The sequence below is a fragment of the Coregonus lavaretus genome, assembly GCF_964263955.1.
Source record: "Coregonus lavaretus genome assembly, chromosome: 4".
Taxonomy (NCBI): domain Eukaryota; kingdom Metazoa; phylum Chordata; class Actinopteri; order Salmoniformes; family Salmonidae; genus Coregonus; species Coregonus lavaretus.
This window is the reverse complement of record NC_139991.1, coordinates 54,468,027-54,495,665: the sequence shown is the minus strand read 5'-3', so window position 1 is coordinate 54,495,665 and position 27,639 is coordinate 54,468,027. Positions and strand designations below refer to the sequence as shown.

The window sequence follows — 27,639 nt, the reverse complement described above, 5'->3', positions numbered from 1 at the left end:
TCTGTGCCCGTTCTCTAAGATTTCCACATGTATTACAGTACCAGTCAAAACCTACTCATTCAAGGGTTTTTCCTATTTTCTACATTGTAGAATAATAGTGAAGACATGAAAACATTGAAATAACACATCTGGAATCATGTAGTAACCAAAACAGTGTTAAACAAATCAAAATATATTGATTGGCAACCCTTTGCCTTGATGACAGCTTTGCACACTCTTGGCATTCTCTCAACCAGCTTAACCTGGAATGCTTTTCCAAGAGTCTTGAAGGAGTTCCCACATATGCTGAGCATTTGTTGGCTACCTTTCCTTCACTCTGCAGTTCGACTCATCCCAAACCATCTCAGTTGGGTTGAGGTCGGGGGATTCTGGAGGCCAGGTCATCTGATGCAGCACTCTCCTCCTTGGTAAATTAGCCCTTACACAGCCTGGAGGTGTCATTGTCCTGTTGAAAAACAAATGATAGTCCCACTAAGCCCAAACCAGATGGGATGGCGTATCACTGCAGAATTCTGGGGTAGCCATGATGGTTAACTGTGCCTTGAATTCTAAATAAAGCACCCCCACACCATAACACCTCCTCCTCCATGCTTTACGGTGGGAAATACACATGCGGAGATCATCCATTCACCCACACCGCATCTCACAAAGACATGGCGGTTGGAACCAAAAATCTCAAATTTTGACTCCAGACCAAAAGGTCAAATTTCCACCGGTCTATTGTCCATTGCTCGTGTTTCTTGGCCCAAGCAAGTCTCTTCTTATTATTGGTGTCCTTTAGTAGTGGTTTCTTTGCAGAAATTCGACCATGAAGGCCTGATTCTCACAGTCCCCTCTGAACAGTTGATGTTGAGATGTGTCTGTTACTTGAACTCTAAGAAGCACTTATTTGGGCTGCAATTTCTGAGGCTGGTAACTCTAATGAAGTTATCCTCTGCAGCAGAGGTAACTCTGGGTCTTCCATTCCTGTGGCGGTCCTCATGAGAGCCAGTTTCATCATAGCGCTTGATGGTTTTTGCGACTGCACTTGAAGAAACTTTCAAAGTTCTTGAAATGTTCCGTATTGACTGACCTTAAAGTAAGGATGGACTATCATTTCTCTTTGCTCATTTGAGCTGTTCTTTCCATAATATGGACTTGGTCTCATACCAAAATAGGGCTATCTTCTGTATACCCCCCCCCCCCCCCGCACCATGCCACAATAAAACTGATTGGCTCAAACACATTAATTAACTTTGAAGAAGGCACACCTGTTAATTGAAATGCATTCCAGGTGACTACCTCATGAAGCTGGTTGAGAAAATGCCAAGCGTGTGCAAAGCTGTCATCAAGGCAAAGGCTGGCTATTTGAAGAATCTCAAATATAAAATATATTTTGATTTGTTTAACACTTTTTTGGTTACTACATGTTTCCATACGTGTTATTTCATAGTTTTGATATCTTCACTATTATTCTACAATGTAAAAAATATTAAAAATAAAGAAAAATCCTTGAATGAGTAGGTGTGTCCAAACTTTTGACTGGTAGTGTATGTATTAGATAGTATATGTTACTACGTCTCCCATACATGATGTACAACTCATTCTACATAAACCCTTTTTGTTAATCTCTGTGACTCACCCTGTGAGTCCTGCTTGTCGGAGGCGGAGGTATAGCGGCCCTCCTTCATGGCCTTCAGGATGTGTTTGTAGTAGGGGTTCAGGTAGTGTTCGAAGTTCAGGAAGTCAAACTGGGAGTTGCCCGACTGCTTGGTTTTTAAAACAATCTCAAACTGGGCCCCCTGCTGGCACACAAAGTTGGCGGTCCTCTCGATGATGGCATGGGTTTTGGTGGTCGCTGGCTGGAAAGGAGAGAGGAAGAGCACACACACTGTAAGTCAAATGAAGTGTGGGGTTAAGGATAGGTGACAACCTGGGGCTGTATGTATCAAGCAAGAGTAGGAGTGCTGATCTAGGATCAGGTCCCCCCCTGTCCATGTAACATTATTATTTGTGATCTAATAGGCAAAGGTGATTCTAAAATCAGCACTCCTAGTCTGAGACGCTTGATACATACGGCCCCAGACTCTCCTTTTAGGCAAGTTAATGTAACTGTATTTTATAACTGAGGCACAAGAGTAATCACTTCAGAAGCAAAGATGAAAAAGCTAAATACGCTACAACGTGACATGAAACAGGTTTTTAAGTGTGGTAGTTAATTCTTTGGTGGGGTTCAACCAAATTATTTTTCCTAAAGACTGCAGCTGAGGTTTAATGGCTTCTTCACTAACAATAATTTACAAAATACTTGCAAGATGGAAATCATTGGGACTCGATTATTCAATATCAATGCGACTGTGTACTTTCAATTATGAATCATTCTCGTTAGTTACCCTCAGAAAAAGAGAGCAAAAACATGCATTTCTCATCAAGATGAAGAACCTGAATAATAAATGAAAACCTTTGGAGAGAAGACGCTTGGGCCTGAACATTCAACTACTACTACTCTTATTGCGAGTGCATAAACTCAACAGCAGCAAATAACCTTGCAATGATGAAGATAAACGAGGAACTTCTTATGGAATCATGACACACAGAGAGGAGGAGCAGAGAGAGAGACGATTCCTTCTCCCCACCCCCCAGGCTGTCAGACCGGCGTCTGCCTGTGCTGCCTGACTAAGACTCGTGATAACGGCGGAAACACAGCCGCATCCCCAAATTAATAATTCAGATCAGATATTCTGAGAATAGCGCCGGCTTTGTCTAATTGGCCGTTTCAAGATGGAGCAATTGGAAGGGCTTCGCAGGGTACCCAATCAAAATCTCATTACAAGGACACGTGGAAGGGACGCGCATGCGTTTCTGGACATCACAGAGGACACTTAGACAGCCAGAGTGAGGAAGATCTCTCTGTCAGATGCGTCTTTATTGAATTACTGTGTGTGTGTGTGTGTGTGTGTGTGTGTGTGTGTGTGTGTGTGTGTGTGTGTGTGTGTGTGCGTCCCTGAGTGTATGTAAGTGTGTGTGTGGTTGTGTCAGTCTGAAGTCTGTAGGGTGTGTGTGTGTTTGTGTCAGTCTGAAGTCTGTAGGGTGTGTGTGAGAGAGAGAATTGAGGCCATGCTGAGATGAAAGCCTCCCCTTCTTGAGTTTGAAGGAGCCTGCAGATGAAAGGCAACCGGCGGTCAATGGGGGAAGCAGCAGCAGTGGAGTGGAAAGTCTGTCCTAGTGGACTGAGATGGGGAGACAGACAGACGGCAGGCCCCTGATACTAACTGACGCAAACTAAAGCAGCACAGCAGACTCTTCTTAGTCTCCTCCCAGGCTGCAGGATGTGAGTGATGACCTCATTACCCTCCTTCAGATCAAACGCCATATCGTTTGACTTGTCTGTGTCTGTCTATCGGTCTGTCTGCAGTCTGATCAGCCTCGCAACATCAATACCGCACAAGTCACTGTCTATCACGCACACAACACTCACAAGCAAGTTCTGCTGTTCTCTGCTCCGTTCCCTTCCTGTTCCCTCTCATAATAGGGAGTGTTATGTAAACCGTTGGACCCCTGGACCCACCATTGTTCAAATGTATACTGAACTAAAATATAAACGCAACATGCAACAATTTCAAAGAATTTACTGAGTTACAGTTCATATAAGGAAATCAGTCAATTGAAATAAATTCATTAGGCCCTAATCTATGGAATTCACATGACTGGGAATACAGATATGAATATGTTGGTCACATATACCTAAAAAAATTTTAGCCTCAGGATCTTGTCACGGTAAAATGCAATTGTGTTCATTGTCTGTAGCTTATACCTGCCCATACCATAACCCCACTGCCACCATATTGACATCAACAAACCACTCGCCCACACGACGCCATACACGTGGTTTGTGGTTGTGAGTCCAGTTGGACATACTGCCAAATTCTCTAAAACGACATTGGAGGTGGCTTATGGTAGAGAAATGAACAACAGCTCTGGTGGACATTCCTGTAGTCCCGTGTAGCTCAGTTGGTAGAGCATGGTGTTTGCAATGCCAGGGTTGTGGATTTGTTTCCCACGGGGGACCAGTATGGGAAGAAAAAAATTGGGGGAAAATGTATGCACTCACTAACTGTAAGTCGCTCTGGATAAAAGCATCTGCTAAATGACTAAAATGTAAATGTAATCATGCCAATTGAAAGCTCCCTAAAAACCTGTAACTTATATGTTTCCTGGACTTTCTTATATATCTCAGATATAGGACAGACACTTCAGAACAAACTCCCTTTAGATTTTTTTGGGGGGACTATCTGTTGTTCCATGTAGTGAATCTGTTATTCAATGCGTATGCATGGGCTAATAGCAGTACGGTCAAATTAAAATAGTCATCAAAATCAAATAGCTAAATGATCCTTGGTATGACCTTTAAAAAATGAAATCCATATAGCTTACTAGAACCCCCTCCCCCCCTGCTTAGACTTATGGGTTAAAACCCGTTCTGCACCCCTGTGGTCCACCGTGTATATTTAAGCATGAAGCAGTGGGATGTTGTGCAGGTTACTCACCAGCTCTACATCGGGGGGGATCGCCAGGCCCGGGGGCGCCACGAAGGGTTCCTCGCTCTCCTGCGGCTCTGCTTCTTCTGATGGGGAACAACCGACAAGGTCAGGGAGAGAGAGAAGAAGAAGAAGAGAGAGATTAGGATTCAACCTACAGTCACTGACACACAACAAGCACTTAACGTTTCCTCCTCTCCTTCATCTACCCACTCTCATTTGGCCGCGTTGCCCGAGGCATTCAGTTTCAGCTTTACTTACTCAACTTTCTGGGAGGTGGAGGTCCCTGTCACAATTATTTACAACATCAAACCCCCTCCCCCCCAGTGTGAAATAGCACACGGACAGGTCATCTGGAAATTAGATTAAAATGGTATGCGATAGTTCACTGTGGGGAGGCTGCAGATGGATGTAGAGGTTAAGCACATTAATGCCAAACATGGCAGCCAAGGAGCCCAGCATAGATTTGTCCTGTGCTGATTTAATCAGGCGCACCGCCGCTCGCCCGAGGTGTGCCCTGGCCACCGACACCACAACAGAGACACGCGCACACACACACACGGTAGAGGAGTTTTGTATTGCTGAGTAAACCCAGGCAGCGCTGTGCCAGGTGACAGTACTGATGATAGCACTCAGACACACAGCAGTAGTACTGTACCATCTGCTGTGGGAGGGGCACCTGGGCGTTGGCTAGAGGGGGGCAGGAGGGAGGGGTAGTATAATGCTGTGTTCATAACCAATTGGGAAGGTTGTCATTTCAGTTTTGAGGTAGTAAATACAAGTTGGATGCATTCACGTGCTTTTGTGATAGAATTAAGTGCCTTAATAATAACAAAATAATAATACAGAATCATAATGTGTACCAGTAAGTAATATGCTATTCATTTATCTAAATGTTGATTATACGATCTGTGTGCTCTATTGATGTCATGACTTACAGTCATGCGTGCATAAATGTTTGTGTATGGGTGGTCCCGGGGATCGAACCCACTACCTTGGCATTACAAGCGCCGTGCTCTACCAGCTGAGCTACAGAGGACCACCTGTTGCGGTGACCGTATTACCGCCACAACAGCGGTCATGAGTCATAAAGGCAATCAAATTCCATGTGACCATTTAGTCATGGTATTTAGGCTTCTCCAAACTCTAAAAGATGCTGATGGCCATTAGTGGCCTACCAAACTTGCTAACTGCCTGGTACTCAGCACTCTATTGTCCCTCTAATTACATTTAAATTTTAGTCATTTAGCAGACGCTCTTATCCAGAGCGACTTACAGTTAGTGAATATATATATATATATATATATATATATATATATATATATATATATATATATATATATATATATATATATATATATATTATTTTTTTTAATTTTCTGGTCCCCCGTGGGAATCGAACCCACAACCCTGGCGTTGCAAAACGCCATGCTCTATCAACTGAGCTACATTCCTGCCGGCCATTCCCTCCCCTACCCTTGACAACGCTAGGCCAATTGTGCGCTGCCCATGAGTCTCCCGGTCGCAGCCGGCTGCGACAGAGCCTGGATTCGAACCAGAATCTCTAGTGGCACAGCTAGCACTGCAATGCCTTAGACCACTGCGCCACTCAGGAGACTCACTCTGACATCACTGAAAATGTTATCGAAAATCTAATCAAACACTTTTTATTGATTTTATTTAACCTTTATTTAACTAGGCAAGTCAGTTAAGAACAAATTCTTATTTACAATGACGGCCTACCAAAAGGCCTCCTGCGGGGACGGGGGCTGGGATAAAAAAAAAAAAAAAACATATATAGGACAAAACACACATCACAACAAGAGAGACACCACAACACTACATAAAGAGATACCTAAGACAACAACATAGCATGCCAGCAACACATGAAACCACAGCATGGTAGCAACACAACATGACAACAACATGGAAGCAAAACAACATGACAGTAGCACAAAACATGGTACAAACATTATTGCGCACAGACAACAGTACAAAGGGCAAGAAGGTAGAGACAACAATACATCACGCGAAGCAGCCACAACTGTCAGTAAGAGTGTCCATGATTGAGTCTTCGAATGAGGAGATGAGATAAAACTGTCCAGTTTGAGTGTTTTTTGCAGCTCGTTACAGTCGCTAGCTGCAGCGAACTGAAAAGAGGACGACCCAGGGATGTGTCCGCTTTGGGGACCTTTAACATAATGTGACTGGCAGAACGGGTGTTGTATGTGGAGGATGAGGGCTGCAATAGGTATCTCAGATAGGGGGGAGTGAGGCCTAAGAAGGTTTTATAAATAAGAATCAACCAGTGGGTCTTGCGACGGGTATACAGAGATTACCAAAAGAGGAGTATAGAGTATAGTGATGTGTCCTATAAGGAGCATTGGTCGCAAATCTAATGGCCAAATGGTAAATAACATCTCGCCGCTCGAGAGCACCCTTACCTGGTGATAAATTACATCTCTGTAATCTAGCATGGGTAGCACTTCATGAGAGCCCATGAGCTCATGTTGCGCAACAGTTCTATAGGCTATGCAATTGCGAAGAAAACAGAGTGATGGCCTCTACTAAAAAGAGGAGGATCCCATCAGCTTTTTATAGACTAGGCCTACTACATTTATTTCTCAACATTCCTAATATTAAGCACATTGTTTATCTTTACAACAGGAGTATAGACTACCTGGCTGGCATGAAAATGAACCACTGGAAAAGCGTCCTCCATTCGCTATTTAAGTGCACAGATGACATTTTTTCGAGACAGGTGCATGATAACGGTCCATTCTAAATCAAAACAAATTTCACACATTATTTAGTATATGTAAAGACAAGATCAAATCAAGAATAGTCTGATCGGTGACAATATTAGCCTATCACTTGTGAATGATATATTATTACTTGTGAATGTGCCCAGCATAAGAAATTGCCTTTTTTTGCGACTTTTTCTAATTATAGTCACACACCTCATGTAGCCTAGCCCATTGGCCTATATGTTTTGATAAGGTTTGTATCACAACTAAAGTGGCCAAATAACTTCTTAAAATTAAACACATTAATCTGCTTTACAAGGGGTTTAGAGCCTAACTGGCATACATAAGCAGCGCGTGAGTTTCAAGTTTGGGGAAGATGATTTTCACCATAAAAATTCAACTTTATAATAAAAGCATTACATGCATAATCACATTTACGGTCATTTTTGATAATGGTGTTTTCCCGCTAATGGAACATTCGCGCTTATAGCCTACTGCCATCTATTGCACCCCACAACTGTCCCAGACAATGTTTGGGAATATTTATTTATTGCACAGAATAGGTCGACTTTTGTACTATGGGGGATAGTAGATTGACATAGTCCAGTGCTTTTGCTGTTCGTTAGGCCTACTCATCTTGTTGGCTGACGAAAAGTAAATGTGGACAGTTCTTCCAATATCTTCAATATGCAGCTTGGAATTGGATAAGGACTCACGCAGGTTCATCCCGGATGTGCCTGTCTTCACTTGTAGGCTGTGAGAAAGACCCGATCACGTGATGGAGAGCCATGTGAGTGAGAGGTGCTTCGGATTGCGCAGCACACTCAGGGATTAGGGCACAATGCAGCACTCGGGGCCACAAAAGGTATGGATTTTTTTAGGGTGCATTACGGCCACAAAGGGGATGCCGCCATGAAATTAGAGGTATTATCAAGCGCTTGTCAAATTGTGAATGAGAGACTATTTAAGTGTGTATAGCCTGCGCAAAAAACAAAGCAGAGCTCATTCCTATCAAGCAACTTTTTTCAAATCCTCATTAGTCTCATCATGCAGCCTTACAATGTATTAAAAATCAAAACCTATAACCCAACGTTTGTAGAACTAAAGTTACATTAATAACTCTTAATTAAGCATATAGGACTACCTATTTCTTTGTTAACTATTAAATATTAGACAGCAAGGCTCTTGATCCAGGAGGGGATTCTCTGCTTTTACAAAGCGAAACTTGATTTTGGAAGAAGCTACCCACTAGATAGCTAACTAGCAAACCAAATGCACAACTGCTGAGCATTTAGCACATTTTAAACAGTTGTCTTATAACTAATAAGTTATCTTGCTTGCAAAAATGTAGTTATGAATGTCATACTGTAACTAGATCACCTGCCGCATGCTGCACCACAGTGAGTGACTCACAAGGCTCCGGTCTCTCATTGTTGTGTGCTTGTAAACATAATGTGACTGGGGACTACCGGTAAGCTTCACTGAAAAATTATGTGACAGGTGAAATTAAGAACGGGATTTTCTTTATCTCCTAACGTATTGCACAAGTTGACTGCAGGTATTTAAAAAGTTGCTAAAAAAATTAAAATGGCAACAAAACAAACGTTGGAAATAGTTAACGGTATTGGAAAACTATCCCACGGATATTTCAAAATACCCCGGTATACGTTATACCGACCAAGCATAGAACACACTGTCATACACGTCGATCCAGAGCATCCCAAACATGCTCAATGGGTGACATGTCTGGTGAGTATGCAGATCATGGAAGAACAGGGAGATTCTTAGCTTCCAGGAATTGCATACAGATCCTTGCAACATGGGGCCGTGCATTATCATGCTAAAACATGAGGTGATGGCGGCGGATGAATGGCACGACAATGGGCCTCAGGATCTCATCATGGTATGTCTGTGCATTCAAAATACCATAGATAAAATGCAATTGTGTTTGTGTCCGTAGCTTATGCCTGCCTGCCTGCCCATACCATAAACCCACCACCACAGGGCACTCTGTTCACAACGTTGACGTCAGCAAACCTCTCACCCACACGACGCCATACACGTTGTCTGCCATCTGCCTGGTACAGCTGAAACCGGGATTCATCCGTGAAAAGCACACTTCTCCAGCGTGCCAGTGGCCATCAAAGGTGAGCATTTGCCCACTGAAGTTGGTTACAACGCCAAACTGCAGTCAGATTTTTTTTTTTTTAAGACTGATATGGAGGTCCAGAGCTGGCATAGTTACACGTGGTCTGCGGTTGTGAGGCTGGTTGGATGTACTGCCAAATTCTCTAAAACGGCTTATGGTGGACATTCCTGCAGTCAACATGCCAATTCCACATTCCCTCACAACTTGAGACATCTGTGGCATTGTGTTGTGTGACAAAACCGCACATTTTAGAGTGGCCTTTTATTGTCCCCAGCACAATGTGCACCTGTGTAATGATCATGCTGTTTAATCAGCTTCTTGATATGCCACACCTGTCAAGTGGATGGATTATCTTGGCAAAGGAGAAATGCTCACTAACAGGGATGTAAACCAAATTTGAGAGAAATATGCTTTATGTGCGTATGGAAAATGTATGGTATCTTTTATTTCAGCTCTTGAAACATGGGACCAACACTTTACATGTTGCGTTTATATTACTAAACTATATGGAATTGTTTTAAGAAGGTCATTTCAAGGATTATTTAGGTATTTCATTTAGAATTTTAAGACTCCTTGAAGTATCAAAAAATATTTGTATTTTATTTTTTATTCTATTAGCCCAAAAAAATCTAAAGGAAGATTGTTCTTAAGTGTTTGTCCTATATCTGAGATATACAGTGAGGGAAAAAAGTATTTGATCCCCTGCTGATTTTGTACGTTTGCCCACTGACAAAGAAATGATCAGTCTATAATTTTAATGGTAGGTTTATTTGAACAGTGAGAGACAGAATAACAAAAAAATGCAGAAAAACGCATGTCAAAAATTTTATAAATTGATTTGCATTTAATGAGGGAAATAAGTATTTGACCCACTCTCAATCAGAAAGATTTCTGGCTCCCAGGTGTCTTTTATACAGATAACGAGCTGAGATTAGGAGCACACTCTTAAAGGGAGTGCTCCTAATCTCAGTTTGTTACCTGTATAAAAGACACCTGTCCACAGAAGCAATCAATCAATCAGATTCCAAACTCTCCACCATGGCCAAGACCAAAGAGCTCTCCAAGGATGTCAGGGACAAGATTGTAGACCTACACAAGGCTGGAATGCGCTACAGGACCATCGCCAAGCAGCTTGGTGAGAAGGTGACAACAGTTGGTGCGATTATTCGCAAATGGAAGAAACACAAAAGAACTGTCAATCTCCCTCGGCCTGGGGCTCCATGCAAGATCTCACCTCGTGGACTTGCAATGATCATGAGAATGGTGAGGAATCAGCCCAGAACTACACGGGAGGATCTTGTCAATGATCTCAAGGCAGCTGGGACCATAGTCACCAAGAAAACAATTGGTAACACACTACGCCGTGAAGGACTGAAATCCTGCAGTGCCTGCAAGGTCCCCCTGCTCAAGACAGCACATATATAGGCCCGTCTGAAGTTTGCCAATGAACATCTGAATGATTCAGAGGAGAACTGGGTGAAAGTGTTGTGGTCAGATGAGACCAAAATCGAGCTCTTTGGCATCAACTCAACTCGCCGTGTTTGGAGGAGGATGAATGCTGCCTATGACCCCAAGAACACCATCCCCACCGTCAAACATGGAGGTGGAAACATGCTTTGGGGGTGTTTTTCTGCTAAGGGGACAGGACAACTTCACCGCATCAAAGGGACGATGGACGGGGCCATGTACCGTCAAATCTTGGGTGAGAACCTCCTTCCCTCAGCCAGGGCATTGAAAATGGGTCGTGGATGGGTATTCAAGCATGACAATGACCCAAAACACACGGCCAAGGCAACAAAGGAGTGGCTCAAGAAGAAGCACATTAAGGTCCTGGAGTGGCCTAGCCAGTCTCCAGACCTTAATCCCATAGAAAATCTGTGGAGGGAGCTGAAGGTTCGAGTTGCCAAACGTCAGCCTCGAAACCTTAATGACTTGGAGAAGATCTGCAAAGAGGAGTGGGACAAAATCCCTCCTGAGATGTGTGCAAACCTGGTGGCCAACTACAAGAAACGTCTGACCTCTGTGATTGCCAACAAGGGTTTTGCAACCAAGTACTAAGTCATGTTTTGCAGAGGGGTCAAATACTTATTTCCCTCATTAAAATGAAAATCAATTTATAACATTTTTGACATGCGTTTTTCTGGATTGTTTTGTTGTTATTCTGTCTCTCACTGTTCAAATAAACCTACCATTAAAATTATAGACTGATCATGTCATTGTCAGTGGGCAAACGTACAAAATCAGCAGGGGACCAAATACTTTTTTCCCTCACTGTAAGAAAGATCAGGAAACATTTGTTGTTGTATTTAACCCCTTATTTTTGGCACTAAACAGTCTCCATATATACTTCCATTCATTTTTAAACTGGTACCGGGGGACCTTCAGACGAGTCTTGTGCAAAACAACCACCATGTACATGTTCGTGAGAGTCTCACCTTTCCAGAGGGGTCATATTAGTGTGCAGCCCAAACTGTTCGGACTCTACAGACAGAAGTAGGCAGATCGGCTGTTCACTGGGCCTAGTGAAGAGGCTGGAGCCCAGCACTGGACCTCACAGATGATTAACAGTCAGTACAGTAGCTAGCCAGTAAGACTACTTCACATTCAGTGCTGAAACTTGAAAAAGTTTTATTTTGTACGGCTTCAGGGCTTCAAATAGTGGTTTATGTGACTCCGGGGAGCCTGCCATGCTAAAGAATTAATCACAGGGCTTAATCACAGGGTCTCCACCAGTGAATTCATGCGTCTAGTGTGAGATGTGTGTCTTTCTCTTTCTCCTCTCTCTCCCCCTAACGGCAGGTCAGAGAAAGATGCTCAGTGGTTTCAAGTGGTATCAAGAGGTATTGTAAATATGTAGGTGAGAGTTTACTCACATTTAAAATCATTTTTTGTAATGTGTGTGTAATTTGTGGATTACATTTTTTAAATTTAATTTGTGTGTGTTTATGTGTGTGTGCTTACCCGTCTCCCTGTTGGCCTCCTCTTCCTCAGTGGGTTGAGAAGGGTCGTAGTAGTCTGCGCTGTAGCGGAAGCCCACTGCGTTATAAGTGCCTTCATCTGCCAGAGCTTCACTCAGACGCTTGTACTCTTCCTCTGTGTGAGACAAACATACATAATAAAAGATTGAGGGAAATGGAATGGTAGATTTATTGAAAAATACAGCCATAGTAGGCTATTGTAGGGATTGTCTCTAGTAAGACACAAAAACATTGGATTCATTCAAAATCATCATTCCATCCATCCTGCATAGTTTCAAGGATGTGAAGAGTGCCGTGAGCTGAGAGCTGACAAAAACTAAAGCAGATCGAAGCCAGGCTTACCTTATAACACCCCACTTTTCTATTGCAATTCATCTCATAGTAAAGGACTATGAGCAATCAAAGATAAAATCCTATCTAACATGATCAATATTTTTTATGTGTCTCGGGTCCCCAGATGGATAATTGCTAAAGCCCCACTACTCAAGGGCACACGAGCGTGAGGGGACGAAAGTAACACAAATTACATGAGGACTCATGCAATCCTGTCAGTTTGGGAATTAAACACCATATTTCACTTAAACCTTTTGAAACTATTTCATTTTAAGAGTCACTTAGGCTAGATTTAATCTAGTAAAGGTGATTCTTTATGTAATCGTCAGAGCTATTTCATTATAAGTGACAGAATATATGCTATGAAGTGTGCATTGCTAAAATAACCTTAGGCTAGTCTGTGTTTAAAATGATGTGCATTTCAACACTCAAGACTTTAAGCCAGGGGTGTCAAACTCATTTTAGCTCAGGGGCCACATGGAGGAAAATCTATTCCCAAGTGGGCCGGACCGGAAAAATCATGGTATATATAACTTAAAAACAACAACTTCAGATTGTTTTCTTTGTTTTAATACGATCGACATACAACATAAAGCTGGAGCCTGAGGACAGTGTCCAAAATAGTACAAGCACAACATCACTATTAATCATAAAACACGTCAAGTTTATTTGAAAATTCTAAAGAAAAAGAACACAAACACACAATGCCTCAGTGATTAACAGAACTGTTTCACAGATCACAGAACTATATCAGGGGGTCATTTCTCAGGCAGAAATGTAGATAAAAAGAATGAAATCCTGTTCCCCAAACAAGTGCAAGAACCACAGAGTCAAGAATAGGTTAAATATACAAATAAAATAAAATCAATTAAAAACAATAGCACATCAACATAAAAACATATAAACATAAAGCTGGAGCCTGAGGACAGTGTGTCCAAAAGCACAACATCACTATTAAATCATAAAACACCTCAAGTTATTTGAAAGTTCTGAGGACAAAGAACACACAAACACACAATGCCTCAGTGATTCACAGAAGTATATCACAGATCACAGAACTATATCAGGGTGTCTCATGTAGCACTTTAAGTGGGGTTGCATAGTTTATTTGACTCCTGATACCTGGCATCTTTTAGCTTTCACCAGCGCATCAATATCAGGCGTCACATCCTGAGTGGCAGCCAACTTCAGGATGTGATTCAAGTGCTTGTCGTGAGCCTTGAGCGCAGCTTTGTTTTATTTATGCTCATTACAGAGAAAACTTGCTCACAAAGATATGTGGTTCCAAACATGCACAACAGTTTTGCAGCGAGGGCTGTCAAGTTGGGGTAACCTGGCAAGAGATTCTGATTAAATGTGTCCAAGCCAGCTGCGGCAAATTTGCCCTTCAAATCCGAGTCACACTGCAAGTCTATTATTTCAAGTTGGATGCTGACGGGCAGATCAGAGGGATTCACGGTGAATGGCGAGCAAAAAACGTTGAAGTCTTTCTCCAGTTCACCAAAAATCTGAAAGCGTTGCTCAAACTCCCATAACAGTCCCGTTATTTTATCTTTGAACCGCTTCATGTCTGCCACATGTTGGGTCGCGCACACATTTTTCAGACAGGGGAAGTGAGCTGCATCACCACCGGCAAGTTGCGTCTCCCACAATGACAGCTTCAACTTGAAAGAACGTATGCTGTCATAATACTGCGTGACAACTTTGTTGCGCCCTTGCAGCTGTTTGTTCAAGTTATTCAGGTGCTCTGTAACATCCACCATAAATGCAAGATCCTGCATCCATTCTGCGGAATGGAATTCTAACACTGGTTTGCCCTTTTCTTCCATGAACTGTTCAATTTCTTCTCGTAAATCAAAGAAACGCCTCAGCACAGCACCTCGGCTTAACCATCTTACCTCAGTGTGGTATGGCAGGCCATAGATGTGGTCTTTCTCTCTGAGAAGGCTGTCAAACTGACGGTGATTCAGGCTTCTGGATCGGATGAAATTAACAGTTTGGATGACCACCTTCATGACGTTATCCATCTTTAATGACTTGCAACACAAAGCCTCCTGGTGCAAAATACAGTGAAAAGTCAAAAAATCACATCCTCCATTTGCAGATTGCACTTTCTCTCTGAACTTTGTCATAACGCCTGCTTTTTTCCCGATCATTGAGGGCGCACCATCTGTAGCCAGGCTGACAGCGCGGGACCAGTCCACTCCGACCCTGTCCAGCGCGCCGACGAGTGCGGTAAAAATATCAGCTGCTGTCGTATCGGTCATCGGCACCAACTCCACGAACTCCTCGGTGACGGTCAATGTGTCATCAACTCCGCGGATGAAAATGGCCAGTTGTGCAACATCTGTAATGTCCGTGCTTTCATCAATTGCAACCGAAAACGCAATAAATGACTTTACTTTTTGCTTCAACTGGCTGTCTAAATCCACTGAAAGATCGGAAATCCTGTCTGCAACTGTGTTTCTTGTCAGGCTGATATTTACAAAAGCCTGACGCTTTTCAGGGCACACAATCTCTGCTGCCTTCATCATGCATGTTTTTACAAATTCACCCTCACTAAATGGTTTTGAAGCCACTGCGATTTCATTAGCAATGAGGTAGCTAGCTTTCACTGCAGCGTCACTGATGTCTCGGCTGTGAGTAAACACAGACTTGACCTACTTGCTCTGCCCCGGTTTAAACAGTTTGCTTGCTTAACACAATTGCTATTGCGCCATCCAGTGGACGCAATTGGAACAGCAGTTTATTTTATTGAAAAATTGCAGCGCATTTTTATACTTTACAAAATCATCTCGCAGGCCGGATTAAACGCGTTTGCGGGCCTGATCCGGTCCGCGGGACAGACGTTTGACACCCCTGCTTTAAGCCAATAAAATAGAAATCTTTGGACAGGAGACAAAGGTAGTTAAAAGTTCATGAAAAAAGATACACTACGGTAGGGCTGACCCCATTTAGTTGACCGAGATTCTTTAGTCGAGCAGTAGAAAAAAATATATATATATACACTACCGGTCAAAAGTTTTAGAACACCTACTCCTTCAAGGGTTTTTCTTTATTTTTACTATTTTCTACATTGTAGAATAATAGCGAAGACATCAAAACTATGAAATAACACATATGGAATGATGTGGTCATTGGTAGAGTATGGTGCTTGTAACGCCAGGGTAGTGGGTTCGATCCCCGGGACCACCCATACCTAAAAATGTATGCACGCATGACTGTAAGTCGCTTTGGATAAAAGCGTCTGCTTAATGGCATATTATTATTATTATGTAAAAACCAAAAAAGTGTTAAACAAATAAAAATATATTTTATATTTGAGACTCTTCAAAGTAGCCACCCTTTGCCTTGATGACAGCTTTGCACACTCTTGTCATTCTCTCAACCATCTTCACGAGGTAGTTACCTGGAATGCATTTCAATTACAAGGTGTGCCTTGTTAAAAGTTAATTTGTGGAATTTCTTTCCTTCTTAATGCGTTTGAGTCTATCAGTCGTGTTGTGACAAGGTAGGGGTGATATACAGAAGATAGCCATATTTGGTAAAATACCAAGTCCATATTATGGCAAGAACAGCTCAAATAAGCAAACAGAAATGACAGTCCATCATTACTTTAAGACATTAAGGTCAGTCAATCCGGAAAATGTCAAGAACTTTGAAAGTTTCCTCAAGTGCAGTCACAAAAACCATCAAGCGCTATGATGAAACTGGCTCTCATGAGGACCAGCAAAGGAAAGGAAGACCTAGAGTTACCGCTGCTGCAGAGGATAAGTTAATTAGAGTTAACTGCACCTCAGATTACAGCCCAAATAAATTCTTCACAGAGTTCAAGTAACAGACACATCTCGACATCAACTGTTCAGAGGTCGAATTGCTGCAAAGAAACCACTACTACAGGACACCAATAAGAAGAAGAGACTTGCTTGGGCCAAGAAACACGGGCAATGGACATTAGACCGGTGGAAATCTGTCCTTTGGTCTGATGCATCCAAATTTGAGATTTTTGGTTGCAACCACCGTGTCTTTGTGAGACGCAGTGTGGGTGAACAGATGATCTCCGCATGTGTGGATCCCACCGTGAAGCATGGAGGAGGTGGTGTGATAGTGTGGGGGTGCTTTGCTGGTGACACTGTCAGTGATTTATTTAGAATTCAAGGCACACTTAACCAGCATGGCTACCACAGCATTCTGCAGCGATACGCTATCCCATCTTGTTTGCGCTTAGTGGGACTATCATTAGTTTTTCAACAGGACAATGACCCAAAACAAACCTCCAGGCTGTGTAAGGGTTTTTTGACCAAGGAGAGTGATGGAGGGCACCATCAGATGACCTGGCCTCCACAATCACTCAACCTCAACCCAATTGAGATGGTTTGGGATGAGTTGGACTGCAGAGTGAAAGAAAAGCAGCCAACAAGTGCTCAGCATTTGTGGGAACTCTTTCAAGACTGTTGGAAAAGCATTCCAGGTGAGGCTGGTTGAGAGAATGCCAAGAGTGTGTAAAGCTGTCATCAAGGCAATGGGTGGCTACTTTGAAGAATCTCACATCGCAAATATATTTTGATTTGTTTAACACTTTTTTGGTTACTACATGATTCGATATGTGTTATTTCATAGTTTTGATGTCTTCACTATTATTCTACAATGTAAAAAATAGTACAAATAAAGAAAAACCCTGGAATGAGTAGGTGTGTCCAAACTTTTGACTGGTACTGTATATCATGGTGTACAAGAAACCTGTCTGATTCGCGCATGTCTGAGTGGACTGATCCATTATGGAGGCTGTCAGGATGGCACAATCCATCAGTCAAAGACATGTGCTACTGAAATTGTATATGGTTATATTACATAAGAACAATGGTGCAACACTAATAATAATAAATACGCTTTCTCCCGCGTTAGACAGTGGTCGCTGGCCGCGGTTCAGAAACACATCAGTGTGCTGTTGAATTGGCACCTTTTCCAAGACCATGTTGCTATGTGCATAATAGCAAAGTTAACCAGCATATTGGTGTTGAGAACAGAAGCAGCAGCAGAATGAGGAGATGAGAAAACAGCCCTTGCCTTATTTTCTATGAAAAGTGAGGCGAGGAAACCCCAAATTAAGGTCTATAATCAATAGCCTAACTCTTAAAATGTACCTGGCTTTATAAATCATCAATATATCTACAGAAATACGACAGATCCTGCTTATGTTGCCTGTTTGAGTGTTTGTTTAATAGCCTACTGATTCCGTGAGCACCAAGCCTCACGCAAAGACATGTCAAGTAAACAATTTAATGAATTCGGCTGTTTTTAATCTTTGCTTTGCTGTAATAAAGGCTTTACAGTTTTTTCATTAGAACAGCCTCTCTGGTATTATTTATAATTTATTTAGTGTTGTTTACACGATTCCAAATTGTCCGAAAAATTAAATGTATAATAATAATGCTCCTTTTTCTTGATCACCTTCTTATTGTTACTATTAGTATTATTATTATGATCACAAGTAATGTCATTATCATTAGTAGGCATTATCATTACAGCAAAGACTAAAAACAGTTGCATAAATTAGTGAATGCAATTTCCGAAATGGAACGGTTGATTTATTGTTTAAGCTAATTATTTAAGGCTCGCTTTATTTTATTTAAAAACTAAAATACTTGTTTGCATGTCAAATCATGACTCGTATGCTGTGTGACGACATGAACGAATGAATGATTGATACAGTAGCCTATTTAAGTATTGAAATATAGGCTGTATAACCACCATTGAGCTGTAGGCATAAGAGCGCATCCTGTTTAGTCTTAATACCGTAACTTACTTAAGCCTATATTTCAATACTTATATAGGCTACTGTATCAATCATTCATTCGTTCATGTCGTCACACAGCATACGAGTCATGATTTGACATGCAAACAAGTATTTTAGTTTTTAAATAAAATAAAGCGAGCCATAAATAATTAGCTTAAACAATAAATCAACCGTTCCATTTCGGAAATTACATTCACTAATTTATGCAACTGTTTTTAGTCTTTGCTGTAATAAAGGCTTTAAAAAAAAAAAAGGTTACAACAGACTCTCTGGTACGCTTATAATTTATTTAGTGTTGTTTACATTGTTCCAAACGGTCAGTAAAATTATATGGTAATCTATACAGCACCTGTTTGGCACACATAATATGAACGCTGTGCTTGCTCGTAACCTTCTTTTTCTTGATCTCCAGTGTTTTCCACAACTAGTCATATTTATTCCTCACATTTGACTTTTCCTTTACCAATTATGTGCATGAGCACAAAATCTGTAATTTTAGTCCTGTCCGAATCTGCCATTTCAGTAATGTTTACATGGCAGGGGAGTAACAATTCCAGACAGAATAACCTCTTACTTTTTAGCAAACTCCAAGGTCCTCTGATAATACTAGTCCCATGCGAATCAAAATCCCTGTGTTTTGAGAGAAATGTCTGAGTTTGACAGGAGATGTTAGCGGTTTGCGCAAGAAAAAAATAACTGATTCGATAAATTGTACTAAGTGCTGCATATAAGCTACAGTTGAAGTTGGAAGTTTACATACACCTTAGCCAAATACATTTAAACTCAGTTTTTCACAATTCTTCATATTTAATCCTAGTACAAATTCCCTGTCTTAGGTCAGTTAGGATCACCACTTTATTTTAAGAATGTGAAATGTCAGAATATTAGTAGAGAGAATGATTTATTTAAGCTTTTGTTTCTTTCATCACATTCCCAGTGGATCAGAAGTATACATACACTCAATTAGTATATGGTAGCATTGCCTTTAAATTGTTTAACTTGGATCAAATGTTTTGGGTAGCCTTCCACAAGCTTCCCACAATACGTTGGGTGAATTTTGGCCCATTCCTCCTGACAGAGCTGGTGTAACTGAGTCAGGTTTGTAGGCCTCCTTGCTCGCACACGCTTTTTCAGTTCCGCCCACAAATGTTCTATCGGATTGTGGTCAGGGCTTTGTGATGGCCACTCCAATACCTTGACTTTGTTGTCCTTAAGCCATTTTGCCACAACTTTGGAAGTATGCTTGGTGTCATTGTCCATTTAGAAGACCCATTTGCGACCAAGCTTTAACTTCCTGACTGATGTCTTGAGATGTTGCTTGAATATATCCACATAATTTTCCTTCCTCATGATGCCATCTATTTTGTGAAGTGCACCAGTCCCTCCTGGAGCAAAGCACCCCCACAGCATGATGCTGCCACCCCCGTGCTTCACGGTTGGGATGGTGTTCTTCGGCTTGCAAGGTCCCCCTTTTTCCTCCAACCATAACAATGGTCATTATGGTCAAACAGTTCTATTTTTGTTTCATTAGACCAGAGGACATTTCTCCAAAAAGTACCATCTTTGTCCCCATGTGCAGTTGCAAACCATAGACTGGCATTTTTATGGCGGTTTTGGAGCAGTGGCTTCTTCCTTGCTGAGCGGACTTTCAGGTTATGTCGATATAGGACTTGTTTTACTGTTGATATAGATACTTTTGTACCCGTTTCCTCCAGCATCTTCACAAGGTCCTTTGCTGTTGTTCTGGGATTGATTTGCACTTTTCGCACCAAAGTACGTTCATCTCTAGGAGACCTTCCTGAGCGGTATGACAGCTGCGTGGTCCCATGGTGTTTATACTTGCGTACTATTGTTTGTACAGATGAACGTGGTACCTTCAGGCGTTTGGAAATTGCTCCCAAGGATGAACCAGACCTGTGGAGGTCTACTTTTTTTCTACTTTTCTGAGGTCTTGGCTGATTTCTTTTGATTTCCCCATGATGTCAAGCAAAGAGGCACTGATTTTGAAGGTAGGCCTTGAAATACATCCACAGGTAAACCTCCAATTGACTCAAATGATGTCAATTAGCCTATCAGAAGCTTCTAAAGCCATGACATTATTTTCTGGAATTTTCCAAGCTGTTTAAAGGCACAGTCAACTTAGTTTATGTAAACTTCTGACACACTGGAATTGTGATACAGTGAATTATAAGTGAAATAATCTGTCTGTAAACAATTGTTGGAAAAATTACTTCTGTCATGCACAAAGTAGATGTCTTAACCGACTTGCCAAAACTATAGTTTGTTAACAAGACATTTGTGGAGTGGTTGAAAAACGGGTTTTAATGACTCCAACCTAAGTGTATGTAAACTTCCGACTTCAACTGTATATATGGATGGCCTACATGTATCCTACCAACTTTCACAGTGAATGCTTTTGTTTATATGTTTTGTGCTTATGAATTGAATATTGCCATAAGCATGAGTAAAATATATTGAGCCTATTTAATGCAACCCTTGCTGTTAAAAGATCGCAAAACAGCATAACACTGACCTAAACGTTTGGAAATGAAAGTTCACTTTCTCATCCATAGCCTTAAAATGCATCTCAAGTGCAATTGCACTGTTTAGCTCACATCTGAAGGCAGGGTGTATTTAAGACATACTGCAGATTGCTAAACTATCCTAATGACTATAATCACACTTCCTCAATTCAAATATTATGCCAACACTATGGTTTGGTATGGTTTAGAAACTTGGGAACCAAGCTCGAGTTATCAGTGTGGCACTATAACCTGGACATGTTGAAATACTGCATCTTCACGCCTAGAATAAAAACCTCCAGGCTTCCGTCATGCCTGTCAATTTATTGAACAAAAATAAGAATTTCAGGGGGCAGTTTGGGGAAAAAAAGAATCCCGTCCTAATCGTCCTCTGGAATAACGGACATTCTGGAGTAATAATTACATAACCAACGTTCTCTAGTAATACTAGTCCCGTGCGAATAGGTCACGTGCATGCGATGCATACATCTGTCACGTAAAGAGAGCAAGGGTTGAGGGAATAGGGAATGTTTTTCCTTAACAAATGAGGGATTTCGGTAACCAAACTTTCCAGTCAAAAATGGCTGTAATTATGTTGCAGCTTCAGCAACACAGACAGCGCGATAAACACTTTGATGTTCTGAGGTGGTCGCTGCAGCAGGGAGGTGAGCGAGACAACAGGTGCTAGTCACACAGTCACTAGCTGTCTTTTTTTTTTTTTTCTTTACACAGCGCAGCAAGTCTGTGCCTGGCCCAGCACAATCAAATAAATTGCTGGTCGGACTCCCTCTAGTCATTTGTGTGTCTTCATTATTTCATCAAACAGTGTACTTAAAGCATCAGACAAGCTCAGTGAATATAGATGATTTGATTTAAACCCATAGGATGTGTCAATATATGGAAAAATACACATTTAAAAATGTTCAACAATTATTCTTTTTTTTGTCGGGGACAGCCCTACACTACAGGATGTTTGTAACATTGTCCAAGGCAGCACAAATTATGCTGATAACTACAGAAAATGAAACATTAAACAGTAAACTTAAGTCTCAACAATAGTCTATGATCAGTCATTCAACCAGACAGTGATTGTCTGAGAAAATACTTAATATTTTATCATGGACCTTGCAAGACTACATATACAAGAGGGTCTGCATGCACCGAAATGACCCCCGTACTACAGTTAGCCTACTGAGAATCTACCCTCTCACTGACTTTGACATTGCTTTACTAGGGCAATTCCGTGTTAAAGTCAACCTGATTATGCCCAAATATAGTAATTTCCAAATGAATCCACGTGCATAATTATCCTTAACCCTTTACACTCATACCCATATACGGGTTGAAAATAGCATATTTGGGGACTAATAAGCGCCTAAATTGGAACGTAGTGGCTGTACAGTAACATGCTACACATGACGTCAGAGCTCTAGCTCTGTGCTTAACAGCCTTGTATGGGTTTTGACTGACAGCCGTTCTGAACTTGAGCACCGCGGGCAACAAGAAGTTGACCCATCCCTCCAGCTAATTGGGAACCTTTTGCAAATGTTTCTTGTCTAAGTGAGGGAAATGCTGTAAATTAAGTTGACTATGTATATTGAAAGATGAGACGTTGAGGATTATAATAAATACTGCTTTGATGTTACACAAGCAAACCAAACAACCCGTGAATCCAAATGTGCATTCCACATTTCCAACTCATAAAACACATGTTACAGTTGAAGTCGGAAGTTTACATACACTTAGGTTGGAGTCATTAAAACTTGTTTTTCAACCACTCCACAAATGTCTTGTTAACAAACTATAGATTTGGCAAGTCGGTTAGGACATCTACTTTGTGCATGACACAAGTAACAACAATTGCTAACAGACAGATTATTTCACTTATAATTCACTGCATCACAATTCCAGCGGGTCAGAAGTTTACGTACACTAAGTTGACTGTGCTTTTAAACAGCTTGGAAAATTCCAGAAAATGATGTCATGGCTTTAGAAGCTTCTGATAGGCTAATTGACATCATTTGAGTCAATTGGAGGTGTACCTGTGGATGTATTTCAAGGCCTACCTTCAAACTCAGTACCTCTTTGCTTGACATCATGGGAAAATCAAAAGAAATTAGCCAAGACCTCAGAAAAAAAATGGTAAACCTCCACAAGTCTGGTTCATCCTTGGGAGCAATTTCCAAATGCCTGAAGGTACCACGTTCATCTGTACAAACAATAGTATGCAAGTATAAATACCATGGGACCACGCAGCCATCATACCGCTCAGGAAGGAGACGCGTTCTGTCTCCAAGAGATGAACGTACTTTGGTGTGAAAAGTGCAAATCAATCCCAGAACAACAGCAAAGGACCTTGTGAAGATGCTGGAGGAAACAGGTACAAAAGTATCTTTATCCACAGTAAAACGAGTCCTATATCGACATAACCTGAAAGGCCGCTCAGCAAGGAAGAAGCCACTGCTCCAAAACCGCCATAAAAAAGCCAGACTACGGTTTGCAACTGCACATGGGGACAAAGATCGTACTTTTTGGAGAAATGTCCTCTGGTCTGATGAAACAAAAATAGAACTGTTTGGCCATAATGACCATCGTTATGTTTGGAGGAAAAAGGGGGACCTTGCAAGCCGAAGAACACCATTCCAACCGTGAAGCACGGGGGTGGCAGCATCATGCTGTGGGGGTGCTTTGCTGCAGGAGGGACTGGTGCACTTCACAAAATAGATGGCATCATGAGGAAGGAAAATTATGTGGATATATTCAAGCAACATCTCAAGACATCAGTCAGGAAGTTAAAGCTTGGTCGCAAATGGGTCTTCCAGATGGACAATGACCCCAAGCATACTTCCAAGTTGTGGCAAAATGGCTTAAGAACAACAAAGTCAAGGTATTGGGGTGGCCATCACATAGCCCTGACCTCAATCCTATAGAACATTTGTGGGCGGAACTGAAAAAGCGTGTGCGAGCAAGGAGGCCTACAAACCTGACTCAGTTACACCAGCTCTTTCAGGAGGAATGGGCCAAAATTCACCCAACTTATTGTGGGAAGCTTGTGGAAGGCTACCCAAAACGTTTGACCCAAGTTAAACAATTTAAAGGCAATGCTACCAAATACTAATTGAGTGTATGTAAACTTCTGACCCACTGGGAATGTGATGAAAGAAATAAAAGCTTAAATAAATCATTCTCTCTACTATTATTCTGACATTTCACATTCTTAAAATAAAGTGGTGATCCTAACTGACCTAAGACAGGGAATCTTAACTAGGATTAACTGTCAGGAATTGTGAAAAACTGAGTTTAATTGTATTTGGCTAAGGTGTATGTAAACTTCAGACTTCAACTGTATATACAGTGTGAACGTTTATGATGATGTTTTACAAGATAACATGGCGTTATACCCTGGGTTGTTCTGAACAGAATGAGCCTATGTTTGCTTATTATGAAGCAAATTCGCCGGAGCACACGCACCCGAATGCACTCATTACTCCTTTCTATGCGCACTAAAATGATCTGTTTCTCTGAATTGCCTTGTGAAAGCCTAACACTAAGTTTGTATTTTACAACGTAGCTAGTCATATTGACAATCTAACAAGCTTTCAAATCATGCCCACCTGACCCAGATTGTGATTTATAATGGACCATTTTTGGATTGCGTAAACAACAGTAATTGTGTGATGATGGGATGCAGGGTTGTGTCCCAAATTAAACAATTACAAGTGTGCTTGCTCTAGTTCCACAACGGCACAACTAGTAGAGCTAAAAATAGTACCTTATTGTCATAAAAGTGCATTGAAATAGCTTAGGAACTGTGTACACTTTGGAGAGGTTTGGCCACTTGTAGACACCAGTTAGTCTTCTTACTCAAACCCTTGTAATTTTTTTGTTTTATGTTGTTGCACCTAGCCCACATTTTCTAGGAATAGTCTTATCATGTTACTGAATGTATCCAGAGTCTTTTCAGATTTCGTTATCAACAAATGCGGCGAAAAGTACAGTAAATGTAAATTCACATGAAATCAACAGTGTAATGTTTGTATTCAGTCTTGTGTCAGGTGAACTGTTTGGGCTACTAATTTTCCCATTATCTCCAAACTGTTCTCTTTCAATTGCTACCACGGTTATGCTTTTCATATTTCCTCAGTATGAAACATTTTAATTTAGCCCTATCCATATATACGCCAATTGCCATGAGTGTAAAGGGTTAAGGTCTATATGTAGGAGTTCAGGCTCTACTTGGAAAGTTGAAAATTGCATGAATTTTGGTCATTTCAGAGTAGGAGGCAGCCTCAAAACAGGCTTTTCAGTCAATCATATTTCTTGGCTTTTAGAAAGAGATCACATAACTTATTTCTCCACTCACAGCTGTCCCCCAGTGTTAGTTACCAAGATGAGATGTTAGTGAAGGAATACCGAACAATTGGAAGTGTCTTGAGTTTTGTTTGCGTGTTCTAGAGTCTTGTAAAAATAGGTGGTGACCGGCAATGTAACATAAATAAAAAAACATGCATTTTACATCCAATCATCTTGAAACTTGTATTGTCTTCCACAGCTGATGAGCGGAGGCATTGCTCAGTAGTTCAGACACCACAGACAGAGTATGAGCCCCCAGCTGTGACTCATTGGCCTACCTTGTCTGGCTTCTTCCTCCAGCAGGTCTGTGTGCATGGCCAGGTACCTCTCCTCATCACATAGGGCCTCGATCCTGGCCTCCTCCTCGGACAGCTGGTAATCTCTGTTCCACGAGCCCGTGTCGTACTCTGAGAGGTCATGCAAGTGACCACGCCCATCATACCTGTAGGGTGAAGAGAGGGGTTAGAGGAATAGAAGAAGCAACTGAGAGGAAAGACAACACATGGACCTACTTACCAACACAGATGGGAACCTAAAACCAAGAGTTTTTAACAACAAAACGTGCTACCTCAGTCACAAGTCTTTCATGAGGGAGTATATGATACTGGAACTGAGCAATCTCGTCACAATACAGACAGCCTAACCTGAACAACTCCCAACATAGGCCTATCTAGTGCAGTTTTCTGGCAAGCTTACTCAAGAGTAGCCTCTCTCATTCCTCTCTCAACAATCCCTACGGAGCAACAGCCCTGCATGAACACAAAAACAAAAGAAAACAACTCGCCTCTTACCTTACAGGGTTTAACTTTCCCCATATAATACGCATCATTCCTTCTATATCTGTAAAAAAGGTACATCCACACAAACCCGAGCACATAAATACCTATCCGTAAGAACCCAAACGGACGATATTTTCCTGCGTTCGCTCCTCTCTTCCACCTCTCCAGAGTGGGCGCTGGGGTTGGCATTGGGGGGCCAGGCAGGACCCCTTAGCCTTAGGCTACTTGCTGGGGAAATAAGGGCTGGTTATGTGATAGAGAGACACACACATTCATTGGAAACAAGAGGCAGGCCCGTGCAGATTAAGGTCGCTCAACGAGACCATGAGTGCCAACATATAATGTCACTCCCTTCATGGTTCAAGTGGGTTTATTTCCAAATAAACAACTATTTTACAGGTCATCATAGACAACTGTCAGTCTCATGTAGAGTTTGTTCACTGTTGAAATATATGGCAAACTTAGTGGAGGACACAGCATCTTGACATGATGCTCTGCTACCCTGTTAATAGTTAGAGCATCTTCGGTTTCATGAGGCCAAAAGGACGACATTATCAAGCTAGATAAATGGTTTGCCAATACTTTTATTTTTATGTCACAGTTATATTTTCAAGAATCCGATCGGTCCTTTCGAAAGACAGATCAGGGATTAGGAAAGTTGGTTAGGATAACAATTCCTTTAGGTTTGTTCAACCGACCTATCAATCAGGATGTTCTTGTCCCCCATCCATGGGATGAGCTGTTTGCCCTGCTCGTGGAAGTGAGCCCTCTCGTCATCCCGGAACAGCTTGCAGGCATAGCCGAACACGAGAAGCTCGGCATATTTACTGCTGTCACTCTCATTCTTCTTCACCGGCTTGTTGTTGTGGTCCCTCTTGCCCCCGCCGCGCCGATACATTCCAAATTTGCACGTGAAAACACGTGAAAGAAATCTAGCGCGATAGATTAGTTATATTACTATCGTTCAATTATTTTAGTACTACAAAGTATTTTTCTTTCGGTTAAAATGAGACATAAAATGTCACAATAAACATTCTCACAAAAACCTACTTCTGACATGTGCAGCCATTTTGGAAAAGTTAGTAAATTACACTGTTGGTTCATATATGTAGATTCGCCAATTCCTCTTCAAGATAGAAAAACACTATACGTAAATAAAACGTTTAATTTCCCTATATTCTGATGAGAAGTAACAGTATTCATTATGTCTTCACATTTATAATATATAATACATAGTCTGTGATTTTATGAGTTACTGCCCTCTCTTTATGCATGATGAATGTGCTACAGTGTGATTTTGAGATAACTTTCGAGAGAGAAATGGTGACGTCTAAAACTCGTCTAGCGTGCATTTGCTCCACTCAGTAAAACCTACCAGTTTCTGGGATATAATTCCTTCAACTTTCATACACGTTAACGACATTAGGATGTTTAACATTTCGACATATATATACACTACCGGTC

At 41.4% G+C, this 27,639-nt stretch overlaps 1 protein-coding gene across 1 annotated transcript in view; it reads right to left on the bottom strand.

Moving 5' to 3' along the window:
* Nucleotides 1-27,269, bottom strand: part of LOC311128668 (splicing factor, suppressor of white-apricot homolog) — a 164,583-nt gene extending 137,314 nt beyond the window's left edge. Inside the window, exons 1-5 of the mRNA XM_084160864.1 lie at nucleotides 26,874-27,269; nucleotides 25,675-25,838; nucleotides 12,375-12,506; nucleotides 4,527-4,603; nucleotides 1,622-1,841 (exon numbers count right to left, since the gene is read on the bottom strand). Of these exons, the coding sequence (XP_084016990.1) occupies nucleotides 1,622-1,841; nucleotides 4,527-4,603; nucleotides 12,375-12,506; nucleotides 25,675-25,838; nucleotides 26,874-27,073 (793 nt within the window). The 5' untranslated portion in view covers nucleotides 27,074-27,269. The remainder of the gene's footprint in view (nucleotides 1-1,621; nucleotides 1,842-4,526; nucleotides 4,604-12,374; nucleotides 12,507-25,674; nucleotides 25,839-26,873) is intronic.
* Between the last annotated feature and the right edge of the window lie 370 nt (nucleotides 27,270-27,639).